Raw genomic sequence first — 23,808 nt, 5'->3', positions numbered from 1 at the left:
AGGGCCTGGGGGTCTCCTCCCTTGCTCAGCTCCTGCCCACCTGCTGTGCTCAGCATTGTCTGGGCATGGCAGCCACTGGCACAGCACAGAAATCCCACAGCTGCCTTGTCCAGAGTCCTCCACAGGGACACATTTAGTTCTGTGTTTCAGCTGTGCTGCTTTGGGGGGTTTATCTCACCTGGGTATCAGGAGCAGGGAGATCAGACTTGCTTTGAAGGGCTCTTTCCTCCTCCTGCTGGGGATGCTCACAGCTCAGAGAACCCTACTGAGCACTTGTTCAAGCTGCTGAAAGTTCAACTCTCTATGCTACAGAAGCAAAACATTCCAGTGAATACATCCAGGCCCACTGGGGCTTGATTAGAACTTTGTAATTTGCCCCTGGACAATCTGAAGTGGGAATTTGTCTGCAAGTCATTTCACAAGCTCCAAGGGGTTATATCCTCCATGAGTTGCTGAACACAGGTGAACTTTTATAAAATATTGTTCTGTCAGCCCTTCCCTGTGTGTGTACAGAATACCAAGCTTCCAGGCTGCTGAATTAAAGCTGTAAATTTGACCTGTCAAAGCCAAGAGATGTTGGAGCAGGCAGCAGGTACCTTTATGACATTTCCTTATTACAAGCACTGAGATGCAATTGTTCATGGAGGGCATTAAATCAAATTGTGGATGGAAGCTGTGACAGAGCCCCCCAGGCTCCTGCCTCACCACAGGCACTGCAAAGTACTCACAATTAACCTGCCTGGCTGGAGAGTGCAGAGGGGAGATGCTTTTCTTTTGGATGGATTTTGCCATCCCAAATGTAACTGTGCACTCTGCTACAGGGCAGTTGCAATTACCTTAATGAACTGAAGCCTGTGGAGCAGCTATTCCATCAGGCTTTTGGGACAGCATCTGCTGCATTGCCCCCTTGGCAGTGGTGCTCCACTGAGCTGCATCCTCCTAAAAATGGCATCAGGCTTGGAGGAGCAACCATTTGTCCAGAGACACAGGAGAAAGAATGGATTGATGGAATTAATGATGCTAGAAGGGTACTCCTGTGCTGAGCAGGTTATTTGGCTGTTGGTTGTATCTTACACGACCTGCAATAGATCAGCAGGTGCAGTGACTCTGACAGGAGCTCACCTGTCTGCACTGAGTGAAAGGTTTGGGGTGGGCACACCCCTGGGGACAGCAGAGGGAAACCTGAGCTGCCAGACTCATTCAGCCAGGCCATGGCTCCCCATCAGAGCAGTCTACTCGGCCTTTGTTGTTAATTGTTTCACTCATTGCTTCTTTGTAGTCCATCAAATTTAATTCTGTCCGTGGATGCAGTAATTACACATTCCTGTTTTTATGAAGGGCTAATGGACCACCTAAGGCTTTGTGTAAATTAGTTAATGTTTCCTCCTGCAATGCTGCTGCTTGTCCTGTGCTGTGCTGGCAGGTGCAAAATGTTCCTTGCAAAAGCATATGGAGAATCACTGAAGTACAGCAAATGCTGATGGGTTTCCCAAGGACAGGGTTAAAGGATCATGTTCTTCATGATATAGATGAGCACAGGGTTTATTTTATATTTCTTCTGTAGCCTGAAATGCCTTAAAATTGCTGCTGAGAAAGCAGATACCTCAGAGGAAAAATATTCTTGTAAGGGACATGGAGGCAAAATAATAATTTCAGGAGGTGCTTAAGCCAAATGGGAATGGTGACAGTGAGCAAACAGAGAGGAGCAGGGAACATTGTCTGGTTTGCACTGAAACAAACTTGTGGAGCAAAGTTTTTAGGCTGGCTGCATAAAAATTAAGGATTCTGTAGGGAAAGATAAACTGGTGTTGTCAGATATTAATCTGCCAGTCACACTGCAAGAGAATTGTGGCTCTTTGTAGATATCTGGGGCTAAAATTTGGCCTAATGAGGTCGGTGGCAACGTTTCTGTTGACTCAGTACATGCAGGATTTCATTCTAATTCTTTAACTGTTTTTATTTCCTGTAAATAATCCTGCCTAGAGCTGAGGAACATTTTTAAGTGAGGGTTTATTCCTCAGTGCTTAACTATAACACATTAATAAATCAGCAGCCAAACTAAATAACTACTGCTTTTTGATTATATTTCAGCCTTCTCATTTATTTCTGGTCTTGCTTTTTCTCATGTTATGCTGAAAACAAGTCCAAAATCCACATTTTCTGGCAGTTGTGAGATGCCCATAAGTAGGGTAGCAGATTCTCAGCCATGTGTTCAGGCAGTGGTGGAGGCAAAAGCACAGCATTAGTTCAGCTTTGGTTCCCTTTCTGCTGATCCCATGAAATTGCAAAAGCAAGAGCAAAAATATCAAAAGATCCCATCACATTTTCTGCAGTTTAAAGTACAAACTATCATGTTATGCAAAAGCCTGAGGTAAGCCTCAAAGCTGGATCTCTTACATGGCAATTTCCTTGAAGAGTTGTTGGATCACATTTTTGTAAGGGTTTCTTCTACACATGAGTATTTTATTGCATCTATTTATCCCAGTAACCTGGAATTCATTTATCTGACAAAGATATTTCCATCAGTGAGCTTCCAAACACACAGAGGAAAAACATGACACATCTGCTTTTAGTTTGTCCTTTCTGTGGCTAATTTAAAAATGAACACCAAGGGAAATACGTGTCAGGCACAGAGGATTCACCTCATTACTAGCAAACTTCCAACTCAGAATAGAAAACAAAATCTGAAATAAAGATTTCAAATGCCACACTGCAAACTTCTAGATGGCAACAGCTGTGCCAAACCACAGAATTAATATGGCTGTGATGGAGTGGAGGAAGGATTGCAATCAGTGGGCAGCTTCTTGGGGACTACAAAACAGGCAGGGATTTAGATCAGCTGCTGAAAAATCCTTTAAATCTTCCAACTTGTTCCCAAGTCTCTTGCAGAGTGATCAGACAGAGCAGCTGAGGCCTCCTGTCCTCCCCTGAATGGGGTATCAGAGCAAACAGCAGAAATATCTTCATTTGGGAGCTCAATGCATTCAGAGTCTCATCCAGAAATGGATGTGGGGCCTCTTTCTGCCTTTGTCAGACTAAACCCTAATGGAACTGGGACAAGAACCAGTGCTGAGACGTGGAGAGTTATTTCTTAGAGGGAAAATGAGTTCAGTGAATGGAAACTTTTGGGCCCTGATGGCTGATGTGTGCACTTAGGGTTCATCATTTGCCCTGCCTAGATGCACATCACTTCTGGCAGAACAAATGAGCATTTTCCTGATTAATCAGGAGCCCTCAGGGAGCTGCTCCTTTCTGTACATACATTATGATCATTAAGGAGCCTGACTGCCCTGTTCTTGTTGCAGGATGTGGGAAATGCAAAACAAATTGTGCAAACTGTGCTCTGTGTATTGGACACATTTCTCTGTATCCCTTTCAGTAATGGTCTAATTCAGTATCCTGAGAGGAAAAATGATGGATTTAAGTTCATCTTCCCATGCTGCCCCATAAATGTTATTAAGTCAAACATTTAAATGCAGCAAGAAATGCTGTGGGGTTTTTTTGGCACTGTCCCTGGGGTGTTTCTCACTGCTGGGTGGGTTTGGCAAGGAGGGTCCCAGCTCTCAGCAGGGCACAGCTGAGCAGGGCTGGCTGCTGGAGCCACACAAACCCAGCTGCAGGGCTGGCCCTGCTCCCACAGCATCCTCACACCCCACAGTCTGGGCTGAACAGCAGGACAGGGGCCAGAGCCCTTTGCTGTGTTTGCAAGCACACCTTTCACTCTGCAAACAAATTACTGCCTAAAGCACATCAGACAGGCTGCAGAGTCATTGCTGTGGGAGCAGGGCCCGAGTTTGGGGGGCAGGAGTGGCTCTGTCCACCTGACAGTCTGGGGCTCCTCCCACCCACACAGGTATCTCACCATTGTTCTCTACTGGACACCTAATTAAACAGCAAATTAACTTTAATTGCTACCCTCTCTACTGGCACAACCACCTCATTCTGGTACTGCATAAGGCTCTTGGAAGGCTTTCCACTAATGCTTTTCTCACATGAAAGAGATTTTTGCTAATATTGTCCTCTGCTGGGTCTACACTGATTTCTTTTTAAAGTTGAAAATATATGATGCAGCGCTCTTGAAAAATTCGAAAAACAAATCATCCCACAGTCCAGTAAGTAATGTTTCAAATGCTGGCTAAAGCCTATGTGAAAGGAGAGAGAAATATGCATTTTTTATTACAAGACCTGAGCTTAGAAATTGGCTTCACTTCCCTGACACCCTGGACTGGAGGGCACCATTTTTCTGGCACTCTCACAACTTAACAAGGTCATCTGCACTCCCAGAAGAAACTCGAAATTCATAACTGGAGTTTCAGTTGATTAAAAAAAAAGAAGGAAAAAAAACCTGATTTGCAGTTTCTTTGCATAAAAATATATCCAGGGAAATACTGGGATCTTATCACTACAGTTGCAGTCTTAAGTAGTTCATTTATTAAGAAAGTTCAGTGTTGATTTAAGCATTTCAGCTCCCCTTTAAAAAGAAAATCTAGAAAATAAATAAAGTCCAGTGTCAAAAAATCCACAGCAGAGCTATTCTTGTATTAATAAAACAATGGGAATAATACAGATGTCCTTGAGAGTAACTCTTTCTTACAGAGATAAGGTGGTGATTAATGGCAAATTTGTTCTTGCCAGAGGTGGCTTTCAACAGTAAGTAAATAAATAGTATGATCCCATTCTTGCAGTCTACCTACCATAAATATTATTAATCTGGTAATAGGAAGCTGTAATACTGCTGGCCATCCAGAGGTTAAGATTCTGAAAACACCCTTGCCCCTAAGGTTATTTTGTTGATGATGTCATTTACTATAATGCCACAGGAAAAAAAAAATGGCATGGCAACCAATTCAATTCAGTTTTAAAATAATTTCCAGAATAGAATGCTTTTTTCTGACAGTGTCACTGCACCTGGTGAAAATCAGCTGAGGAGCTTTGCCTCAAGGAATGGAGCAGCCTTTATGAAGCTGCATTTTAAACCTGAGGGAGTGCTGGAGCAAATGAATATGGGTTGTGTCCAGTGGCACATGTGCTGCAGCAGCTGGGCTCCCCTCAGCACTCAGTGGGAAGCAGGACATTGCCAAAAGGCACCAACCTCCTGCAGCCCCCCTTAGCCTGGAGTTATTGCACACAGACAGAGCATTTCCAACAGAACCTTAACCAGAAATAGGAAAAACCCCTCCTCCACACACACATTCAATTTTCCCCATAGTTTATTTATGAATTCTGAATTTCATGGGCCAAATTTATGAACTAAGTTATTCTGTCAAGAAATATAAATGATGATAATTTGTTAGCTGTACCTCTTGAATAACTGTATCAAAGTGTAATAAAATTATTGAGGGGATTTATTAACCTGATGAAGTAACTCATTAAATCCTTCAAAAGCATTAATGAAGGAGGAAGTGTGGGCCTTCTGGTATAATTGGAGTTGGGAAATTGTGCAGCTGGGCCAACCTGATAAGAAGGATCAGATACCCCAAAACACATTCATTTAGCTGGTAATTTGGGGCATTTCTATCACTACTCTGGACTTCAACATGATTTTTCTAATCTAGGTAGCTCTGCATCAGAACACAACTGTATTTTTCTTTTTGTTTTGTTTTACTATTTCCTTCTAGCAGCTTTGGACTGAATGAAGCTCCTGTGTGAGATGTGGCTGGGGTTCTCTAAGGCTGCTCTGTCTGCTGTTAACTGAGGGTGGCTGGAGCAGCACAACCAGCCCAGGACAGTTTTGACCACAGGTTTTAAGAGGACATTATTGAAAATTGTTGTGTAAGACCTGGCTGAGGAACACAGGGGTCAAACAAGGCTGAAGTCAAAACATCAGATGTGCTGTGCTGACTCATTTGCACAAACAGCCATCAGGGACAGCAAACCCTGGATATTAAAGTTGGATGTTAGAAAGAGGATGGGAGAGAAAGGATCAGAGTGCATTGAGCATCTGAGGATCAGTGCTGGGATCACCTGCTGCATTTCCAGGCAGCTTTCAGTCAAGTAGAAGTTGCTATCCCATTTTCCATCTGCAGACAGCATCTGGCTCAAGGCAGAGCTGACTCCATTTATAATGCTTTTAAAACCACTGCACTGTTCCAGTGTGCAGCATTAAAGATCTTTGAAGCACTCAGGGAGCATCACTGCTGGAGGAGCTGCTCTAACCCACTTCAGCAGGACAGGGCTGCCTGTGGCTGCAGCTGTGTGGCACCTGGGCTGGGAGAGAGGAGCTCTGGAGCAGACAATTATTTCCAACATTACTCCTGGTGTGGCTGATTTATGGTGGGCTGGAATCAGCAGCATGAAATGAGGGTTGTTACAGAACTGTTCTTTATGATCAGGTGGTGGCACGTGAGCCTCTGCTGACTGATGACATTCACAGGACTAGGACATCTGAGAAACAGAAAACTCTGCTTTCAACCCCCTGTCAAGCAGTTTTTATGAGGACATTTGAAAACATGCAATTTGTGTCTTCCTGGTAGTTCCTGTGCCCTGGGAAAACTGCAGCTGGTCTTTGTAGCTTAATCAATTAGGAGAAGGATGTAGGATGTCTCTTTTGTTTTAGGCATGTATTTTTCATGGTTGCATTCCAGATAAAGCACTGTTGTGTCAGGGATTCTAATCACCTTTCAGCCATATATGTAAAATACATGTCTCTGAAAGAAGTAATGAATGTGATATCCCTGAGGCTGGGAGGCTGCTGGGATGTGAAGTGCAGCTGTAATGAAGGGAGACGTGGGCATTATTCTGAGACCTCCCACCACCACTGCCTTGGCTGCCAGTGTGCAAGATCAGGTAGAGAATGGGAAAGTCAAAATAAATTCACTGTACAACATTTTACAATAAGGTCACCTCTGGTGGAAGGCTGGTATTTAATGGCCACCAGCTTCATTAGAAATCTGTTTTCGTCAGCGTCTGCTCTGCTTAAATTGTGAGTCTTGGGAGAGGTGAAAAGATTGATTTAAAACAGACCTGTGGGCTGAGCAGGTGGGGAGGAAAAGGGAGCAAACGTGTCATGTGGAATCATGACATTTCAGGTGATCTACACATCACTGCCTGTCTTTTGGACCTCAGCCCCTGCTCTAAATAGCTATTTAAGAGCTTGGATTTGACAGGCAGAGCAGGAGCCAAGACCTGCTGCAGGCTGGGCAGCATCTCCCCTTCCCAGGTGAGCTGGCTCCAAAGCACAGACAAATAAATGTGGCTGATACCTCACTCCCTGCAGCTGCATAAGGCTCGTGGAAGGCTCTCCACTAATGCTTTTCTCACATGAAAGAGAATTTTGGACCCAGGCTGACATTGCTTCTTTTGCTAGGGAATGCATCAGATGGCAGGTGGAAGCTGCTCTTGTTCTCAGCCAAAAGATCACAAGAAAAAGCATTAATTTAAATTTTCAGTCATCAGTTTCATTCCTTGCTCATGCTGAAGAACATAGCAGTTTTGGCAAGGATAGGTTAATTAAGAAGAGAAGCAAAGCGTTTGCCACCCTGATTTCTATTTGTAGAAATGTGCATTGCTTAGAAAATGTACCATGTTATGTTTACCTAAAATAGAACAACTGAAATATGCACTTTTTATTAGCACTTCTTGACTGTTGAATAAAATGTGACACAAAGATAAGGGAACACAGGCACATTACAGGCATGATACATTCTGAACATGCTGCTCTCAGCTAAAGAATCCAACACTTAAATATGTCAATATTACATTATTAGTCTGCTTCTGTGTTTGCTGTTCTGAGAGAGATGAAGTGAGCATGACTTAAATAATTTTCAGAAAAAATAAATAGAAAATCTATGTAATTATTGAAGCAGTACAAAAGAGGAAAATCATAATGGTTTCCAATCTGACAGTCCCCATTTCTTAGCTCTCTGACTCTTGTAAAATTTCATGTAACAGGCTGCTATTTTGAGAAACATTAGCTCTTGTCTCTCTTTTACAGTCTGCTAAAGAGGCTGTATTTCTCCTAACCTTGCAGATGACAAAATGCACTCCTTCAGCACAGTCCACACAGAGCTGGATCATTTCAGGCTTTCCGAGTCAATGACACGCAGCTCTATAACTGTGTGATTAGGCCCATAGATTACCAGATTACAGCTATAAATCTTCACCAGAGCCACCACTCACTTGGCAGAAATAGTCAAGTTTCATCATTTGTTCTCATGTAGAAAACATGCTGTGAAATGCAGCCTCAAAGGTCACCAGGATGGCATTTCCTTTTGTGGCCCTTAATAAACTTGCAGCTAATGCAGTAATTACCAAGCCCAATTACCTCTGTGATGGCTTCAGAGAATTTCTTTTCAAAGTCTGGATAGTCAGATTCCACTCCCTTCAGTTAATAAGTAAGATGGATTCAGCTATTCCTACAATTGTTAGACATTTCTGAAACAGGCTATTTGTAGAATGAGGGAGCTGTGCCAACAGAACCTGAGTGGGATATTTTAGTGGCACTAAAAGTATTTGTGTAAAAAAGGTGCATGGACACCCTTATTTCAGAGCTAACTTTATTCAAAATAATGTATTTCTACTCTACTTCAGCTAAATCCAAATGAATTAAAATTGAAAACATTGCCCAGCTTTTGATATACACATATTTCCCCATAATTGTGCATGTATGCACATACATAAAAATACAACCTACTGTATCTGATGCAGCTCCTTAGTTTGTGACTTGGAGTCAGCATTTCCTTAAGCACAGAGTTTGGAGACATTGTACAAATGAACTCATTGCCTTTGTTAGCTACAAAGGGCTTTGACAAGCTACACAGCTCTTGCTATAACTACATTTATATTACAGCTGCTAAGTGCTAACTTGTGAGTTGCACCATTTAGAAAAGCCAGAAAAGGAACTGCTATAATCTACTCCTCTGGCACCAGTCCAGCACTGATAGAAGCTCCTCAAATCACAACATGTTTGACTGAAATGATGCCACTGGAATAATTCTTTACAAAGAAGAGCTAAAGTGTGATATGTTAGAAGTGGCTGGGCCATTATTAGGAGTTCCAGCTCTTTATTCAGTTACAAAGGAAGGCAGCTCCATCTTTACACCAATATATGGGCATTATTATCCCTTTTTCCTGCTCTTCCTTTTGGTTTCCTTGGAGGGAATAATTGCTAGGGCTGCTTCCCAGAGTTTGAACTCCAGGTACCTGACATGCACTTGCCAGGAGTTCAGCAGAGCAGAATGGCATTTAGCAGTCCCTGCTTGCCTCACCCTCCAAAGTTCAGCTGTTATAACAGTAGGATTTTAGTCTGGTTTCTTTTATCTTTGAGAGGTCACTTTCCTGTTTGTTTTATTTATATGTAATAGGCATTTTAAATGATGCCTGCTGATTTTAGATATATTTCAGCTCTCCCCAAATTACTCTGGGCAATCCCTCCTTTCCTGAAGTAGTCCAAAGGAAATCACTAATTTTCAGATAAGCCCAGAATTCCATCTTGTTTCTATTTGTACACTGATGTGCAGCTATTACTGACAAAAACCTTGGATCTTACTTAGCACTGTCTTCAAGGGACAGATATGGAAAAGAAATATTGTACCTCCTGTTTGTACAAAAGAATTTATCCAAAATACCCCAACTGTAGAAACCTTTAGGCATGCTACAAAAATATTTGATTGTGAAGAGTGCTGGGAAGCACTGAGTGCAGGCCAGGCAGGGCAGTAGCACAAGAGGTGATTTTTGAAGATGTCTGGCTGTGTTTGGCTGCCAGGTTTTCCCTGTTACCTGTGTTTCTGCTTGGTGTTAAGCTGTCTGTGGCTTTGGATCAGCACCTGCTTTCTCATTTAAGATCATGTAAGTAATGAAAAGCTGGAGAGCAGCTAATAAAATTATTAGGTGAATAAAATGTATGAACATGAGAGGAAAGGTGTTATTCGAAGTCAACTGATTGTGCATAAGAAAAACTGCCAGGTTTAATAAGGAAGGTAATGGATTATAAGTAAGGGGAAACTTCTTGATGAGTGAAAATTGCTTTGATAGATTAAGCTCTGTCAATAAAAATCTTCCAAGAAGACACAAGACTATGACAATCTGTAATAGGCTTGGAATAATACCCATGCTTGCCTATGATTCAACCCTAATTCCAATGATTATCTGATATGTCCCACAAGCTTGCAATTAATCCATCATTGTCATAAGTATCAGCAATATAATACACTCCTAAAGTAAGCAAATTAAATTTCTAAGACAAACCAATCCTCTTACAGCAGGTAATTTCAGGAAGAGAACTCATGCACACAGCATATTTCACTACTACACACCACCTAAACACATCCACAAACACAACAAAATAAAATAGGTTTTTCTGTCCTCTATGCTTGTGAGCCACCTTTGGATTTCCATCCATTTCATCATTAGTATGGAAGATAAACACAATCTTAGTCCAGTTTAAACATTCCTGCTTCACAATACAGAAAACGATTCACTTATTGTGTTTCAGATGTTGGAAACTCCATCAGTTTTGCCAAAAGAAGTGGAATGGAAACAGCCTTTTCTGTCATGGTACCTGAGAGTGTTGTACATTGGTGCCCTCTGCACACACTCCAGAGAACTGCATTGCTTTGCTTTGGTTTAAAATCAACTTGAAAATGGTGTGAGAGATTTAAATAATTAAACAGTTGTACAGGGGCTTAATGAAATGAATAAACCATTGCAATGACAAAGAGTTATATATTATTAATTTCAAAATAGCAGAAAATGCTATTTTTCCAAACTAGAAGTGTCAATGATTCAGTATTTTCACCAACAATTTACAATCTTTTCCTACAAAAGGCCCTGTTTTCCCTAAAGAGAAGTGTCCTCTTTTCAAACAATACTTTATCCCTATTAAAGTTATTTAGAAAGCAAGCAATTCAGAAATATACTTCTTAAAATAAAACCAGGTTTTGGCTGGCAAACCATTCAGAGGAGAAAATGCCATTTACCATCTGCCTGTAGGACACCAGGGAAGCAAAGAGGATGAGACTGAAACTGTTTTGGATTAGAAAGCAGAAATAAAATCTGACTTACTGTGGGAGCAGTGTGCTTGGCCTTGTCTCTGGGCTGCCATCAGCAGTGGCTGTGAGTTACTGCAGAGGGCTCAGGTGGGGAGAACCCAGCAATAACAAACACCTGTGTGGCACATGATAAACAAAGAGCACTTTTTAACCAGTGAAACCATTTAACCATCCATAGCTGATGGGAGATTAATCAAATTATCAAACCACGGTAAAAAATGACTCAACTATACTTGAGTTAAAGTATAAAACTATATATTTTACCAGCGAGTCCTCTCAGAGCCCAGAGGTTTCATGCTGCAGAACAGACCCCAATATATTGTGTGGCCTCATCACCAACATATAACACACACCATGTTTGTTATATGTGTGGCACATGATAAACAGTCAAAAGAAAGAGCACTTTTTAACCAGTGTAACCATTTAACCATCCACAGCTGATGGGAGATTAATCAAATTATCAAACCACATAACTCAACTATACTTGAGTTAAAGTATAAAACTATATATTTTACCAGCAAGTCCTCTCACACCCAGAGGTTTCATGCTGCAGAACAGACCCCAATATGTTGTGTGGCCTCATCACCTCGTGTGACAGCACGATTACAGCACGCAGAACGGTGAGATGCACTCGCTGCCGTGTTCTGACACCTTTGAAAGTGATGTTTGTTGTTGGAAAGCCGTGCAGAGGCGTGAGTGTTACACGAGGAGCCTAAATGGAGCCCCACTGTTCCTTTGTGCGCTGTCCCAGCTCGCTGTGCTGCTGACAGACAGCACCATTAAGCAGTCATTAGCAGCACGCCTGAAAGCTCGGCTTCTGCGGCTAATAACGGGGCTATTCAATATTTGGAGCCTTTGTAAGAAAGAGGGCACCTAAATGAGAATAATGAGGTCATTCTGTGACATGCCTGAGGATATGAAACCATGGGGAACTTTTTAGCCCGTTTGATATGTGAATGTATACGTTCAGCTGTGACAGATTATTTCTAGCCTCGGAAAAAAATAAAGCTGCTTCCATTAAATCACACCACGCAACATCAGCACCAAGTGGTAATCAAAACACTGTAAAACACAGCCTTCAAAACAATTCTGGGGAACCCAATCAGAAAGACAACATATATGGAACAGATATGTGAAACAGAGCAAGGGGTTGAGACAGTGTCAGAAAAACAGTGAAATTTAACAGTTAGGAAAGGATTTTATCGCTGAAAGGATTGTTTCCAATTCTGTTTTTTTTTTTTTTCCTTCATCGAATGAGATGCTATTTTGGCTTTGAAAAGATGAACAAACTGAAATTTTAATTTTAGACCTGCTTCTTGCTTAGAGCAGTGGCTGTTTCTTGTAAAACTGGCTCACTTTCCCAACATTTCACAGAAGGCTTTGCACCCCAGGGCTATTTCAAGATTCGTGATGCAGGGGAGCAGCCTGGGTTGGAGGGGGGCTGTGCTGGGCACCCCCTGGGCACCACAGGCTCTGGGCAGCCCCTACTCCACGTCCCAGCTCTGAACCTACAAGTGCACAGGTCCAGGGATTAACAGGTTTAGTTCATGGTTTAATACTCTTGTAAACAGCAGTAGGAAAAATCTCCCTTTTTTGAGTTATCTCCCATGTTTCTGCCCCCAGAGGAGGTGTTCTGGAATGTTCCTGGGTGTGCAAGAGTGGCATACGGCTCTCAGGCTGTGCTGGCCCCTCAGCTCTTTTGGGAAAGCTCAGTGACCTTTACTGAACAACATGACAGAATCATGGAATAGTTTGGGTTGGAAGTGACCTGTAAATGTTCTCCTGGAGTAAACAGGGAGGTCTTCAACTAGACAAGATTGCTCAGAGCTGTCCAACCTGAGCTTGGGTGCTTCCAGGGATGGGGCATCCACCACCTCTCTGGGCAGCCTGTGATGGTGTTTTACCACACTCATCATGAGAGATTTTTTCCTTCTATCTACTCTGAGTCCACCTTGTTTTAATTTTAAAACTATCACCCCTTGTCCTTATCTGGTTTGGCCTCATTTTTACTGTATTTCATTTATATTGTTTTTAGGGGTGTCACACATGAGCAGTTAGGGAGATGTGCATAACACAACTTCTCTGTGTTCATTCAGCACGGCTGGTGACTGTCAGGCCCCAAAAGCAGGGACAGCTGCTGGAATCTCAGCTCCAGGAGCTCCCCCTGCCCTGGGGATCAGGAACTGTGAGCCTGCCTCAGGATGCTGCCTGTGCTGGGAAGCACTGTTCCCTTTCTGGCTCTTGCAGCAGCACCTGGCACCCTCCTTGTGGGGAGGTGGGAAGAGGAAAAGGCCACAGCAAGCACTGAAAATTCTCCCTGAGGTTTAAAGGAAGGAGGGTGGCTGCTGGAGCAGGTGAAACACTTGGTGCTCACAGTTCCCCCTCTTGGCAGGCAGCTTCTCTTTGTAGCCATGTGTGAGATACCCAGAGGGAAACAAGACTTTGCTGCTGCTCCACTTTCTCTCCTTTTAATTTCCATTTTCTTCACCTTACTGTTTTCAACAAGGGATTAACTCAGCAGTTCCATTTGGACTAGAAGGAAAGGTTTAAATCAAATTATTCAGAGACTCAACAGGCTATGTGTTAAACTTTTGGACTTCATCTAGCCCCCAGCTAATTAAAGTGTTTTTTAATTAAAAAAGATTAATGAGTGATTGCCCTTTTTTAGTGGATATTTTTTAGATTAAGCCTCTCCAATATTATAATTGGAGTAATATGCACATGCCCTACCTGAAAGGCAATCACAAACACAGAGAACAGCACACAGTGTTTGTTTTATACTCCTAATGTTTCATTAGATGTTTGCTGGTTATGAATTATCTATCAGCTCAAACATAACTGTTAATTCTGGTTGCTGCTTGAATCACTTCCCTGGATTTGAACAAAACACTGCCCTGGAAAAGGGGAAGAGAGGAAAAGGGGCTGGTCCATGGTATCTTTTTAGTACATAAAATAAAGCCTTTTAAAATAGAGTAGAGATTTTAAATACAGTGGTAATTGATTAGCAGAAGGGATGGAGAAGAAAATGTGGTTTCTCAGTGCTGTCTCAGACAAAAGGAGCTGTAACCCCTCACATCAGCCTGGCTCAGCCCCTTTCCACTTCCAAGCTGGGCAGAATCAGCTTCCACGAGTTGTCCCTGGGGGATTTTCATGCATCTTTATCTTACTCATGAGTTATACCTTGGGCAGTCTTATTTTCAAAGTTGGAAAAGTGGTTCTGCTGTTGATTCAATAACCTGCATAAATTGATATTAGAATATGACATGGATTCCTTAAAGACTAAAATCTGTGAAGTTCTATTAAAAGCCAATGGGTAATGCAGGGTTATTGCAGGAGGCAAGCCTGGCCTTCCAATGCCAAGAGACATAAAATAAATAAATAAAAAGAAGATAGATGGTGTTTTTTCATCAGTTATTCAAATGCAGGATGTTTTAAACAATTTGAGTCGGTACTAATGAATCTCACATTATTAGAACCTCACCAGCAGAATCTAAAAAATTGTACTTGAACTCTTTCATTGAAAGTTTCTGTTTGGCAGAACAAAGTAATTGTTTGTCTCAAGCACAAAAATGCTGCTGAGAAGAAAGTGAAGCTGGTTTGGAATCTGCCAACTTAGGAATTCTTCTCCTCTGGATTCCATTTTATCTGAACCACGTTACTTTTTACATGGCTACATAATTTGGATCACAGCGTTTCTGAAGTTATTTAAAGGCAAGAATTCTCATGAAAAAAATCCCAACTTGCTGCCTTGTCACACCACTGCTGTTCACAAGAGGTAATTATGAAAAGGAGGATAATCTGCCAATCACAAGGGGGTTTTATAAGCTATGCCTTTTCCCATTGATTTTAATATAATAGATATTTGCCTTTCTAAAATTAGGATTCCTTTTTTCTAAAGGAATTAATGCTTGATAATAACTGGTGTGATTTTTTTTTTCTCCTCTCTAGTGTTCATAATGGCTTCTGGGCTTTTGGTTTACCCTTTTGGTTTCAACTCTGCTACTGTGAAGAGATTCTGTGAGAACTCAGACATCTACTATGCAGGAGACTGCCAGATTGGATGGGGGTACATGCTGGCAATTGTTGGGGTCATGTTGTCTGTCTTTTTACCATTCTTTGCAAAATATGCACCAAAAGAGCACATATCTCCAACTCCAATACCTACTATTTTATAGTATTTTATTACTGTTTAAGAACAGAACATTCCTGTCTACACTAATGGGCAGAAATTCTTGAAGCACTTCCAGTTGGCTGTGTTGCTAAAGAGAGGAGAGGAGATGGGGAAGAGAAGGTCACACTGACAAAGACCAAAAGTGCATTGAAAGTCTTCCGTAAGCACGAGCAGCGAACGCTCTGGAATTGAAATAGGATCAATCAGCAGCCTTCACACTGCTCTAACCACATCATGGCATACTGCCTTAGACAAAAAAAGAATCAGTTTATCCTCAAAACATCTGTCTACCTCCCAGTTTCTTTTGTGTCTCAAAATTGTGAGTTTTAAAAGCTTCAATTCACTTTTGATATATTGTGAAATGTCAGAACTTTTATGAACCCAGTAACTTGAAAATCAATAATGATATTTTGTTACAATTATTTTGATTAGTGAAAAAGCACCTACGAGTAGCCACAGCCTAAAATTAAGATTGATAGCTAAAAAAACTGTATACAAGAAAAGTTTCTTTTTAATCTATATATATTAGCAGCACCTGCATATTGTAAGTTCTGGGCACAGTTTTTACTTCTGCTCCAATTGCCAAGATATAGAGACATCTTCATGAAGTCCTGGGTAAAACTGAAATTTCTTTTTTTCTGAGAACTCCAACTACTTCCAAAGGCTTCATGATGATTTAATACTTTAATAACAGGAAAAAAATCCCTAAGAATTTGTTCTCAGTATTTCCTAAATTATAATTCTAAGTGGACTTTAACAAAATGTTTTGAAATATGACAGCTATAGATTTTGGGTTTTGTTGTTTAAGGCTGAAAAGAAAAAAATCTCTGTTTACAAAAATGTCTGTGCCCAATGGCCCTTATCTGTAGTGATAATACAAGCCAGAATGAACTAATTCCAGTATTTCCATTGCAATTTAGTCCAGATTGTAAAACAAAAAAGTGAAGTGAAATGCTATTGAACATGACCAGCAAAAATCTGCTGCTGTGTCAGAAGTACAAATGGCCATATTTCATTAGTCTGTATGGAATTTTGTGAGCTCTGATTTCCACAATAGCACTGAATTCATTATCAAGCATTGAAATAAGTGCACTTGATTGCCTTAAGCAAAAGAAACATTGGGTTCTAATCTCACACCACTGTTGTGTTTTTTCATTTAAAATAAAATTTTAATTCTAATTCTATTCTCATCTTTTATTTTCTATTATTTATTAAAAAGAAAAATCACATAGATTATATTTAATTCAGAGGTGTACTTCTTAGTTTTGTATTTTGGCACAAACCAGGTGATCAAATTTATTATTCTTCACTTAGCTGAGTCCAACTGATTCCTGAATTTTTATTTTTTTTCATGGAAGGTGTACATGAAGGGACAGACAGAGACATGTTGAGGATGTATAAGAAAATGCAAACAGAACAATCACTGTGTTATTTCAATATACATCAAAGACTTCTGCAGTCTTGTTTACATTCCTCACCCTTCTAAACTTCAATGGAACATTGCATTGTTTTCCAAAATAATTGTCCTGTTCTTACATTTCCATGCACTCTAAAAGCAATTTCTGCACAAAAACTTAGCAAGTTCTTTGAAAATGCAGATTCCAATGCAGAATTGAGTACACTGAGAAAGAGAGCAGGAGTGCTCTGCACTTCTGCTCACAGGGACTGAGAAATTAAATCTTCCACATATTTAACAAAATAGGCTGAAGGAATGCCCTAAAGTAAGAAGAATAAATTTCAGTCACTTCTGTATATTAATGTGCTTTTCAGTGATGTCTTACACTTTTTTTAATGAATGGCTGAGATTGATAATTTTCATGTGAGAGTCAGAAAAGTGAGGAATAACAAACAACATGCAAAAAGAAAAGAATCACCACATAGCAGAAAGACAGAGATGCAGGCTTTTCTTTCCTAACCAACCTGTGCCTTTACACTAGAACCATTATACAAGACAGGATCAATATGGTCAAGAAAAAAAATCACCCAACAACTGAAAAATGTTGAGTAGTGTGTATAAACTGTATTGAGTAGGGTTTCTTCTGTTTTGTGTAATGTTTACGACTGTTCACTTAATGTTTCACTAGAAAAAGTGATTTGTTAGTGTCAAATAGAAACTTCTTTTGCAAAGATCTAAACACTTCCTGAAAAGAAAAATTAATTTGGATTTTTATTAACAGCCATAACATACCTAGTAGACAAAGGACCTATTCCTGTCATTACTTATTAACCTAAGTTTCACATGTGCAAAACTGGAAGCATCAATCACTTAACTGGAAGCTGTTTTAAATTACTGTTACAGCAGTCTCACAATTCACAACACTGCTGTATGAATTCCTTTACTTCTTAAAGCTCAACTTCTCTTGTGCAAATCATCAACCTCTGCATCCTGCAAAATTCTGCACCTTTTATGAGTCAAGCTAATGCTTCCATTGGAGCTTCCTTTAACATTTTATAACGTTTTTATAATATTTAAATAAAACAAACACGTGTACATGACCTCTGCAACTGGCAAAACCCTCCCTGAAGCACCCGTGCTCTGAGCCCACCTCACACTGAAGGTGTGGTGATAATCCCAGTGATCCTGGCAGCAGTTGGTAAAGCACATCCTTCAGATCTCACCTGCTGCTGGCACTGCCTGTGCTCACACTGACAGATCACTTTTTTAAATAAAAACTGTCTGCGGTTAAACTGTGTAAAAGCGTTTTCCTGTTAAAATTTGCTGGACCAGGTTCAAGTTTTATTCTAAATCTATAATTTTTTAAGTGTAACTAAAAGCTGTATTTTCCATTAATGTGTTTCTGCGTTGACTAGCTGGCTCCTTTTTAGAATATTAACTGTTTTCTGTATTTGACTTGTTGGATACAATATTTCAATTATTTTAAATGTGAAATTTCCAATTGCCAACACTGTATAATAAAATAATAAAAAAAAATCCCCATACTGTTTGCTATTTTCTTGACAACTCTTTTGTTTTGCAATTCCCAAGAGATCTGCTACAAAGCTTCTGAAGTAGAGGAAAGGGAAATAGGAACAGCAGGAATAACCTATGAAAGGTAATGTTTGAAGGCAAAGGCACATAAACATGTACACAGTCCATCTGTCATGAAAGACATTTCCATGGCAAAGGCAAGGAAGTTCTGTGTTCTAATAATTCTTTCCTTTCTACTTCCTCTGTGTCCTTGGGAATCTTCCTACAGCCTCAGGGTCTGTTGTTATTTTATACAGGTATTATACTGATTATTTATTTTTTCAAAAAAACATCAATCAGGTAACACATAAATGGGAACCCAATGAACACAACACAGCATTTGTTGGATAACACAGCACAGTGATATTTTCAAATGTTTAACCAGATTTTCACTGGTAATTTTGGTAAATGTTGTAGCATGTCCAGCCTTTATGGGTAACAACTAGTTAAAACTGGGGTTTGGACAACCATTTTGACTTTTACATTTCATTCATAGTTTTTACATATGCTGTCATCTCAACATCTGCAACTTTAACAAAGTCTTGGAAAGTGTTCTGTTCTTGAGCAGTTGCTGGTCTTACAGAGACGCACTTGAAAATGTTCTTTTTTGCATCATAGGTTCCCATGCACCTGTGCACTCGACCTCTAATGAGTCGTGGAAGCTCACGGTCCTTCATCAAAGCACAATAAACACACAAAACAATTACATCACCTCACAAAAACCTCTCCACATGGCTGCTTCTGAGGGCTACATCAAACACAAAACCTCTACATCACCTTTGTTCCTGTTATCAGCTACTTAAAAACTAAACTCAAAACCTCACCTGTTTTTCTGAAACAGAAGTATGAGGATGCCTAAGTAGTGAGTATTGCTCTAAATTGGGAACAATATGATAAAAACATTCAGCCTGTCTTTTGCACTGTGAATTTATGTTTTCTTTGGAAAGGATTGGAGCCAGTGGTGACTGTGTTATGTGTGGACACAGAATACTCACAATTTCATAAAATACACAAGGCAGGGTCTCCTTTCCATCTCTCAGAAGAAAGTTCTTTGCTCCATACGCTCCAGGTGTGACTGCAGAATCCAGTGTGCCTGTCCCATTAAGCAAAAATTAATCACTCCAAGATTAATTCTATTAAAAAATATTCTAAAACTGTATCACTCTACAGAAGATTCCTACTAAATAGGAAATTAACATGTTCTAAAAACAAGGAAAGAAAGAGGATAGAAAAACCTGATGTTGGAGAAAGACTGAAGTGTAAATTTCATACCTGTTTCAGTCACCTTTGATAGCTGAATGGAAGGGAAATTAGATGGTGTTCATGCCAGTATTTTGTGGTTTATTTCAGCCATTGAAAAATTCTCACTTTTTGTTGCCCTACCATTATTATCAGATTATATTATTATAATTTATGATGCTTACCTAAAACTTCAAACAGCAGTGCAGTTTTATAGGCATACTGGCTCCAGTGCCTCACACTCTGAATGACTGCAGACAGGATTCGCAAAGAATTCTTTTTTATTTTAGTTTTCACTTGAGATGATGAAATTTCCTTTCAGATGAAGACAAAAGTTTAAGTTAGACATATACACTTGTAATTTCAAAGGGCACGTAGGCATTTATTTATTATTTATTATTTTCAATAGGCAATAATTATATTAAAATTAGGGCATTTGTTCAGAATATACAAACAACTCCCTGCCACTTTACTGAGGGTTTTAGATGATTACAGTAGCATACAGAAAATCTCAATTCTAAATTTCCAGAAACTCCAGGTTTTACTTAGGCAGCTTGAGCTGATGAAAACCTCATCATCTTCCACCAGTTTTCTTTCTTTACTACTTTCTTCATTGTGTCTTTCCTATTAACCCTGCCCATAAGTTTTACCTGACTTTTATCTTCTGGGACACAGCCAAACTGGTTTTCATTCATTTTATTTTGCTGAGTTTTGTAGTTAAATTTATATGCTGGACTCTGATCCTGCAGATTTCTTGCCACAGCGTTGGGTTTCACTGGCCACTTTCCTTTGGCTGTGTCTGTTTTGATGAGCTGGGATGGGTTACGACTGTCAGGGTGGTTTTGCTGCTGGACAGTTTTCAAACTGCTTGGAAAGTTCTCAAACTTCTGAGAAGTTCCATTATCAGATCTTGAATTTGCTGTTTTACCTAAAGGAGTATATTCACTTCTGTTCCTGCAATACAACAGTTCAGTATCACAGTACCTCTTCTCAATACTGAGCTATGTGATTAAAGAATATAAAAGCAATGCATAAATTGTTGATTTAGCTTTAAATATCTCCACACTCACTTGAGTTTACACCAAATTTATCCATATACAGGGCAGTGATTACACCTGTGCATAAATCTATCTGAGTTCAACAGGCCTTAAAACCCTGCTCAGTTACTGTCCTGCCCCGGGTAAGGGATCTTTCCTGCCCCAAAATTCACATATTTTCATAACTCTAAAATAAAATAAACAAGGTTTCCTCTGAGAGTGAGATTAAAAGGGTTGCTTTAACTGCTACAGGCATATGGGAAAATGTGAGATGCATTTTCACATAAGAACAAAAAGGAAGGGTTATAGACATTAAAGGCTTCACCAACCTGCAGGCAGACACGTTTTTTCCAGCATTTGCTAAATGAAACTTTGATGCATTTGGTGGTTTCATAAGGGAAGGAGCCGTCGGATGTTCTGCTTGGCTTTCAAAGACAAGTTTAAAGTATCAGTGACACAGCAGCAGCTTTATTGTAACACACACATCGATTGTTCAGGAAACAACATCCAAATAAAAATCAAAAAAGCAACAAATAACTTGCTTTTTACATACCCACTGTTTGCTGCTTTCTGCAGTTCATCCACTTCTGGGTTTGCAGTTCCCCAGCCTAATTTTCAAAAGACAAAGGATGGAATATTGATAAAAATGGAAAAGACTGAAAGGTAGTAAGTCTTTGTAGGCCTCCAACTCTGTTTAACGTCCCACAAACAGGCTCATGTAGGAAGGAGGAAGAAAAAAGGAATAAGGGGAATGTGATCCTTTGATATTTGTAATTATAAGACAACTTCTAACAAGTAGGTTGCTTTTCTAGACAATAGTTCAGTTACAAACATTAGACTTACTAGCAACAGAGATTTTATTGTGAGAAAACTTTGAAACTTTATTACAAGTAAAACATAATGAAAGCACTAAAAGCAGAGTTCTGCACCGTTCCTTCCAAGCTCAATTTGAAGAACAGAAGTTCTTTTCTGAACTACAAGAATGACATCTTACAAATGTTTCTTCTTGTAACACAGGACTTGAATGTTGATTGAAATCAACTGAAAACAAAAGGTCAGTTTCAAGAGACTCTATTTAAATGCCAGTGCTACTTCATTCTCCATCACACAAAGAGTCAAACTCCCTCTAGGCACCAAGTATAAAAAGCTCAATTGTACAGAGGAGAAAGAAATTTCCTGGAGGACAATTTTTACATAATGAACTTTTCAGAAATAGATATAAAGGATGCATATAGTTCTTGATAAAGACAATGTCTGATTGCATAGAATACAATCAGTAAGTTAAGATTTATTTGGATTTAGAGGCAGTAAAAAAAAATAAAATGTCTTATTTACCGAATGATGAGGGAGAGAAGTCATAGCTACGAGTCCCAGAACCAGTGTCTGGTTCATTTCTAAGTGGATTTGAAGTGAGGGGCTGTCTAGTTCTTTTTTTCTGATTGAACAGTGGTACAGGCAGACAACCTAGAATTAAAATTTAAGTAATGCCATATTAATTGCAAAAGGGTACACAACCCACACTTAAAACAAGTAAATAAAATTAGTTAATTATTTTACATTACACATAAGAATTGCATTTAATAAACACATAAAAGGCCATTCCCTCACAGAATTTATGCTCCCAGCCCTCTGTCCTGCACATAATCCCATTAGTGAAACCTTTCCCTCGGTGACCAGTTCCCTGAATCCATCTAAAATCTCGCCCTGTGCTGCAATAAACAGGTAACCCATGCAAGTCCACTCAGGAAATGGGGATTTAGGGCTAAATACTGAATATCCTCTATGAATACTACATACATAAATGTATTTTATGTCTCTATAAAAGCATAATGAGGTGTGAACAGGAGGGCACATAAGAAGGGCTGGTACCTGCTGTGCTCCGAGCCGGTGTGTCAGCTAAACTCCTTTTCATTTCTTTGCTGAATCTTAACAGGCAGCAATGGACTGATTTTTCCAAATTTGCTGTATGGAAGTCGGATAAACAAAGCAAAATAATTAGTGCTACAAACACATTCAAATTTCACATGATTTTACGGCAGCTCCTCTTAACACTGCAGCACCAGTGATTGGCATAATTTCAAACACAAGCCCTAAAAAACAGAACCAGCTGTACTGAATTTAGAAGATCCACAGGTGCACGCCTAAGATGCAATCTGCTCTTTGCAGATTCCAGGCCCTGAGGGAGCGGGGCTGAGGGTCAGGGCCATGTTGAGAGTCAGCACTTACCAGGCTGAGGGAGAGACCTCAGGGACAAGGCTGAGGGTCAGTCCTGAAGGTCAGCCCTGACGGTTCAGCCCTGAGGGACGGGGCTGAGGGTCAGTTCTGACGGTTCAGCCCTGAGGGACGGGGCTGAGGGTCAGTTCTGACGGTTCAGCCCTGAGGGACGGGGCTGAGGGTCAGCCCTCAGGCGAAGCCCTCAGGCGAAGCCCGCCAAAAATAACGGTCACTGGTCCGCGCGCTCGCGCCTCAGGCGGTGCGGAAATGGCGGGAAGGCGAAGCCCTGTTCTCAGCCGCTGAGGGCACGGCGGGAGCGGCCGTGCCCGGCCGGGAGATACAAGAACCCTTTAATCAACCCCCGGTGGGATTTCATTAATTATCCCCGCCCCCGAGGAACCGGTGTAGTGTCATCCTCAGAAAGCCCGGGGTAGGAGCTGAATCTGCCTAAGTGTGTGAGCACAAAAGTGGCTGTAAATAAAAGTAAAAGCATTCTTCACCCTGTTTGTCTCTTCGGCTTTTACACATGGGTGGTTACTGCCTAAAATCTGAGTGCTTGGCACGACTGGATCTTGTCCTGTTTTAATAAACCTTTTCTTTCAGAAGCACTCCCAAAGATCTGTATGTAGAACATCAAACCAATCTGGATCCTTACTAAACTAAATATCCCACTCCTTTTTCAGAGTGTGAGTATTGGCAGAGCACAGGAATAAGGGATGGGTCCCAGTGTTTAACCCTGAAGAGTGAAAACTTTCCATGTGAATTTCCATTCATTCCCAAATTGGCGGGTCCTGGGGACACCAGGAGTTAAAGTGTTTGGATGGGAACTGCTCTGAGGGGATAAAAGAAGCTTCCATGGTTTTAGTTCCTAAACTCATGTTTGGAAATTCACTGTCTCTGTCCTAAAAACTCTCTTAGGAGACAAACTTCTTGCATGTTAATTAAGTGCACAGACATCTCTGTGTTTCATTCAGTGCTTTGGAAGGAATTACAACCATTACAATGCCAGCAGGAATAAAAGATAAACTAAATGTTCCAGCCCTGCATGTTTGCATTTTGCTGTTTACTCTTCAGACTTGTGCTGTGTTTAAATTCAACAAACCCAGATTCAGAGTGTGAGTTGTGTTTTTGGGTGTTGTCACTCCCCATTCTGGCACCACTGCTGAAGAGAGATAGGGGTCAAAGGACAGT

At 40.5% G+C, this 23,808-nt stretch overlaps 2 protein-coding genes across 3 annotated transcripts in view; one reads left to right on the top strand and one right to left on the bottom strand.

Moving 5' to 3' along the window:
- The window catches only part of LHFPL7 (LHFPL tetraspan subfamily member 7), a 57,030-nt gene extending 38,933 nt beyond the window's left edge, over positions 1–18,097 (top strand). The window contains exon 3 of the mRNA XM_063173688.1: positions 14,937–18,097. Within this exon, the coding sequence (XP_063029758.1) occupies positions 14,937–15,163 (227 nt within the window). The 3' untranslated portion in view covers positions 15,164–18,097. The remainder of the gene's footprint in view (positions 1–14,936) is intronic.
- SPATA22 (spermatogenesis associated 22) overlaps positions 1–22,763 on the bottom strand; it is a 52,479-nt gene extending 29,716 nt beyond the window's left edge. Inside the window, exons 1-9 of one of the 2 annotated variants that reach the window (XM_063173687.1) lie at positions 22,630–22,763; positions 22,273–22,365; positions 21,739–21,867; positions 20,957–21,011; positions 20,733–20,828; positions 20,017–20,320; positions 19,552–19,681; positions 19,123–19,220; positions 11,002–11,103 (exon numbers count right to left, since the gene is read on the bottom strand). In XM_063173687.1, coding sequence (XP_063029757.1) covers positions 11,041–11,103; positions 19,123–19,220; positions 19,552–19,681; positions 20,017–20,320; positions 20,733–20,828; positions 20,957–21,011; positions 21,739–21,867; positions 22,273–22,315 — 918 coding nt within the window. In that variant the 5' untranslated portion in view covers positions 22,316–22,365; positions 22,630–22,763 and the 3' untranslated portion in view covers positions 11,002–11,040. Of the gene's footprint in view, positions 1–11,001; positions 11,104–18,470; positions 18,799–19,122; positions 19,221–19,551; positions 19,682–20,016; positions 20,321–20,732; positions 20,829–20,956; positions 21,012–21,738; positions 21,868–22,272; positions 22,366–22,629 lie in introns of those variants that run through there. The other variant, XM_063173686.1, reaches the window with a different exon arrangement.
- Between the last annotated feature and the right edge of the window lie 1,045 nt (positions 22,764–23,808).

Source organism: Melospiza melodia, chromosome 21, assembly GCF_035770615.1.
Source record: "Melospiza melodia melodia isolate bMelMel2 chromosome 21, bMelMel2.pri, whole genome shotgun sequence".
Lineage (NCBI taxonomy): Eukaryota > Metazoa > Chordata > Aves > Passeriformes > Passerellidae > Melospiza > Melospiza melodia.
The sequence above is the reverse complement of the archived record's forward strand: the minus strand, read 5'-3'. Positions and strand labels throughout refer to the sequence as shown.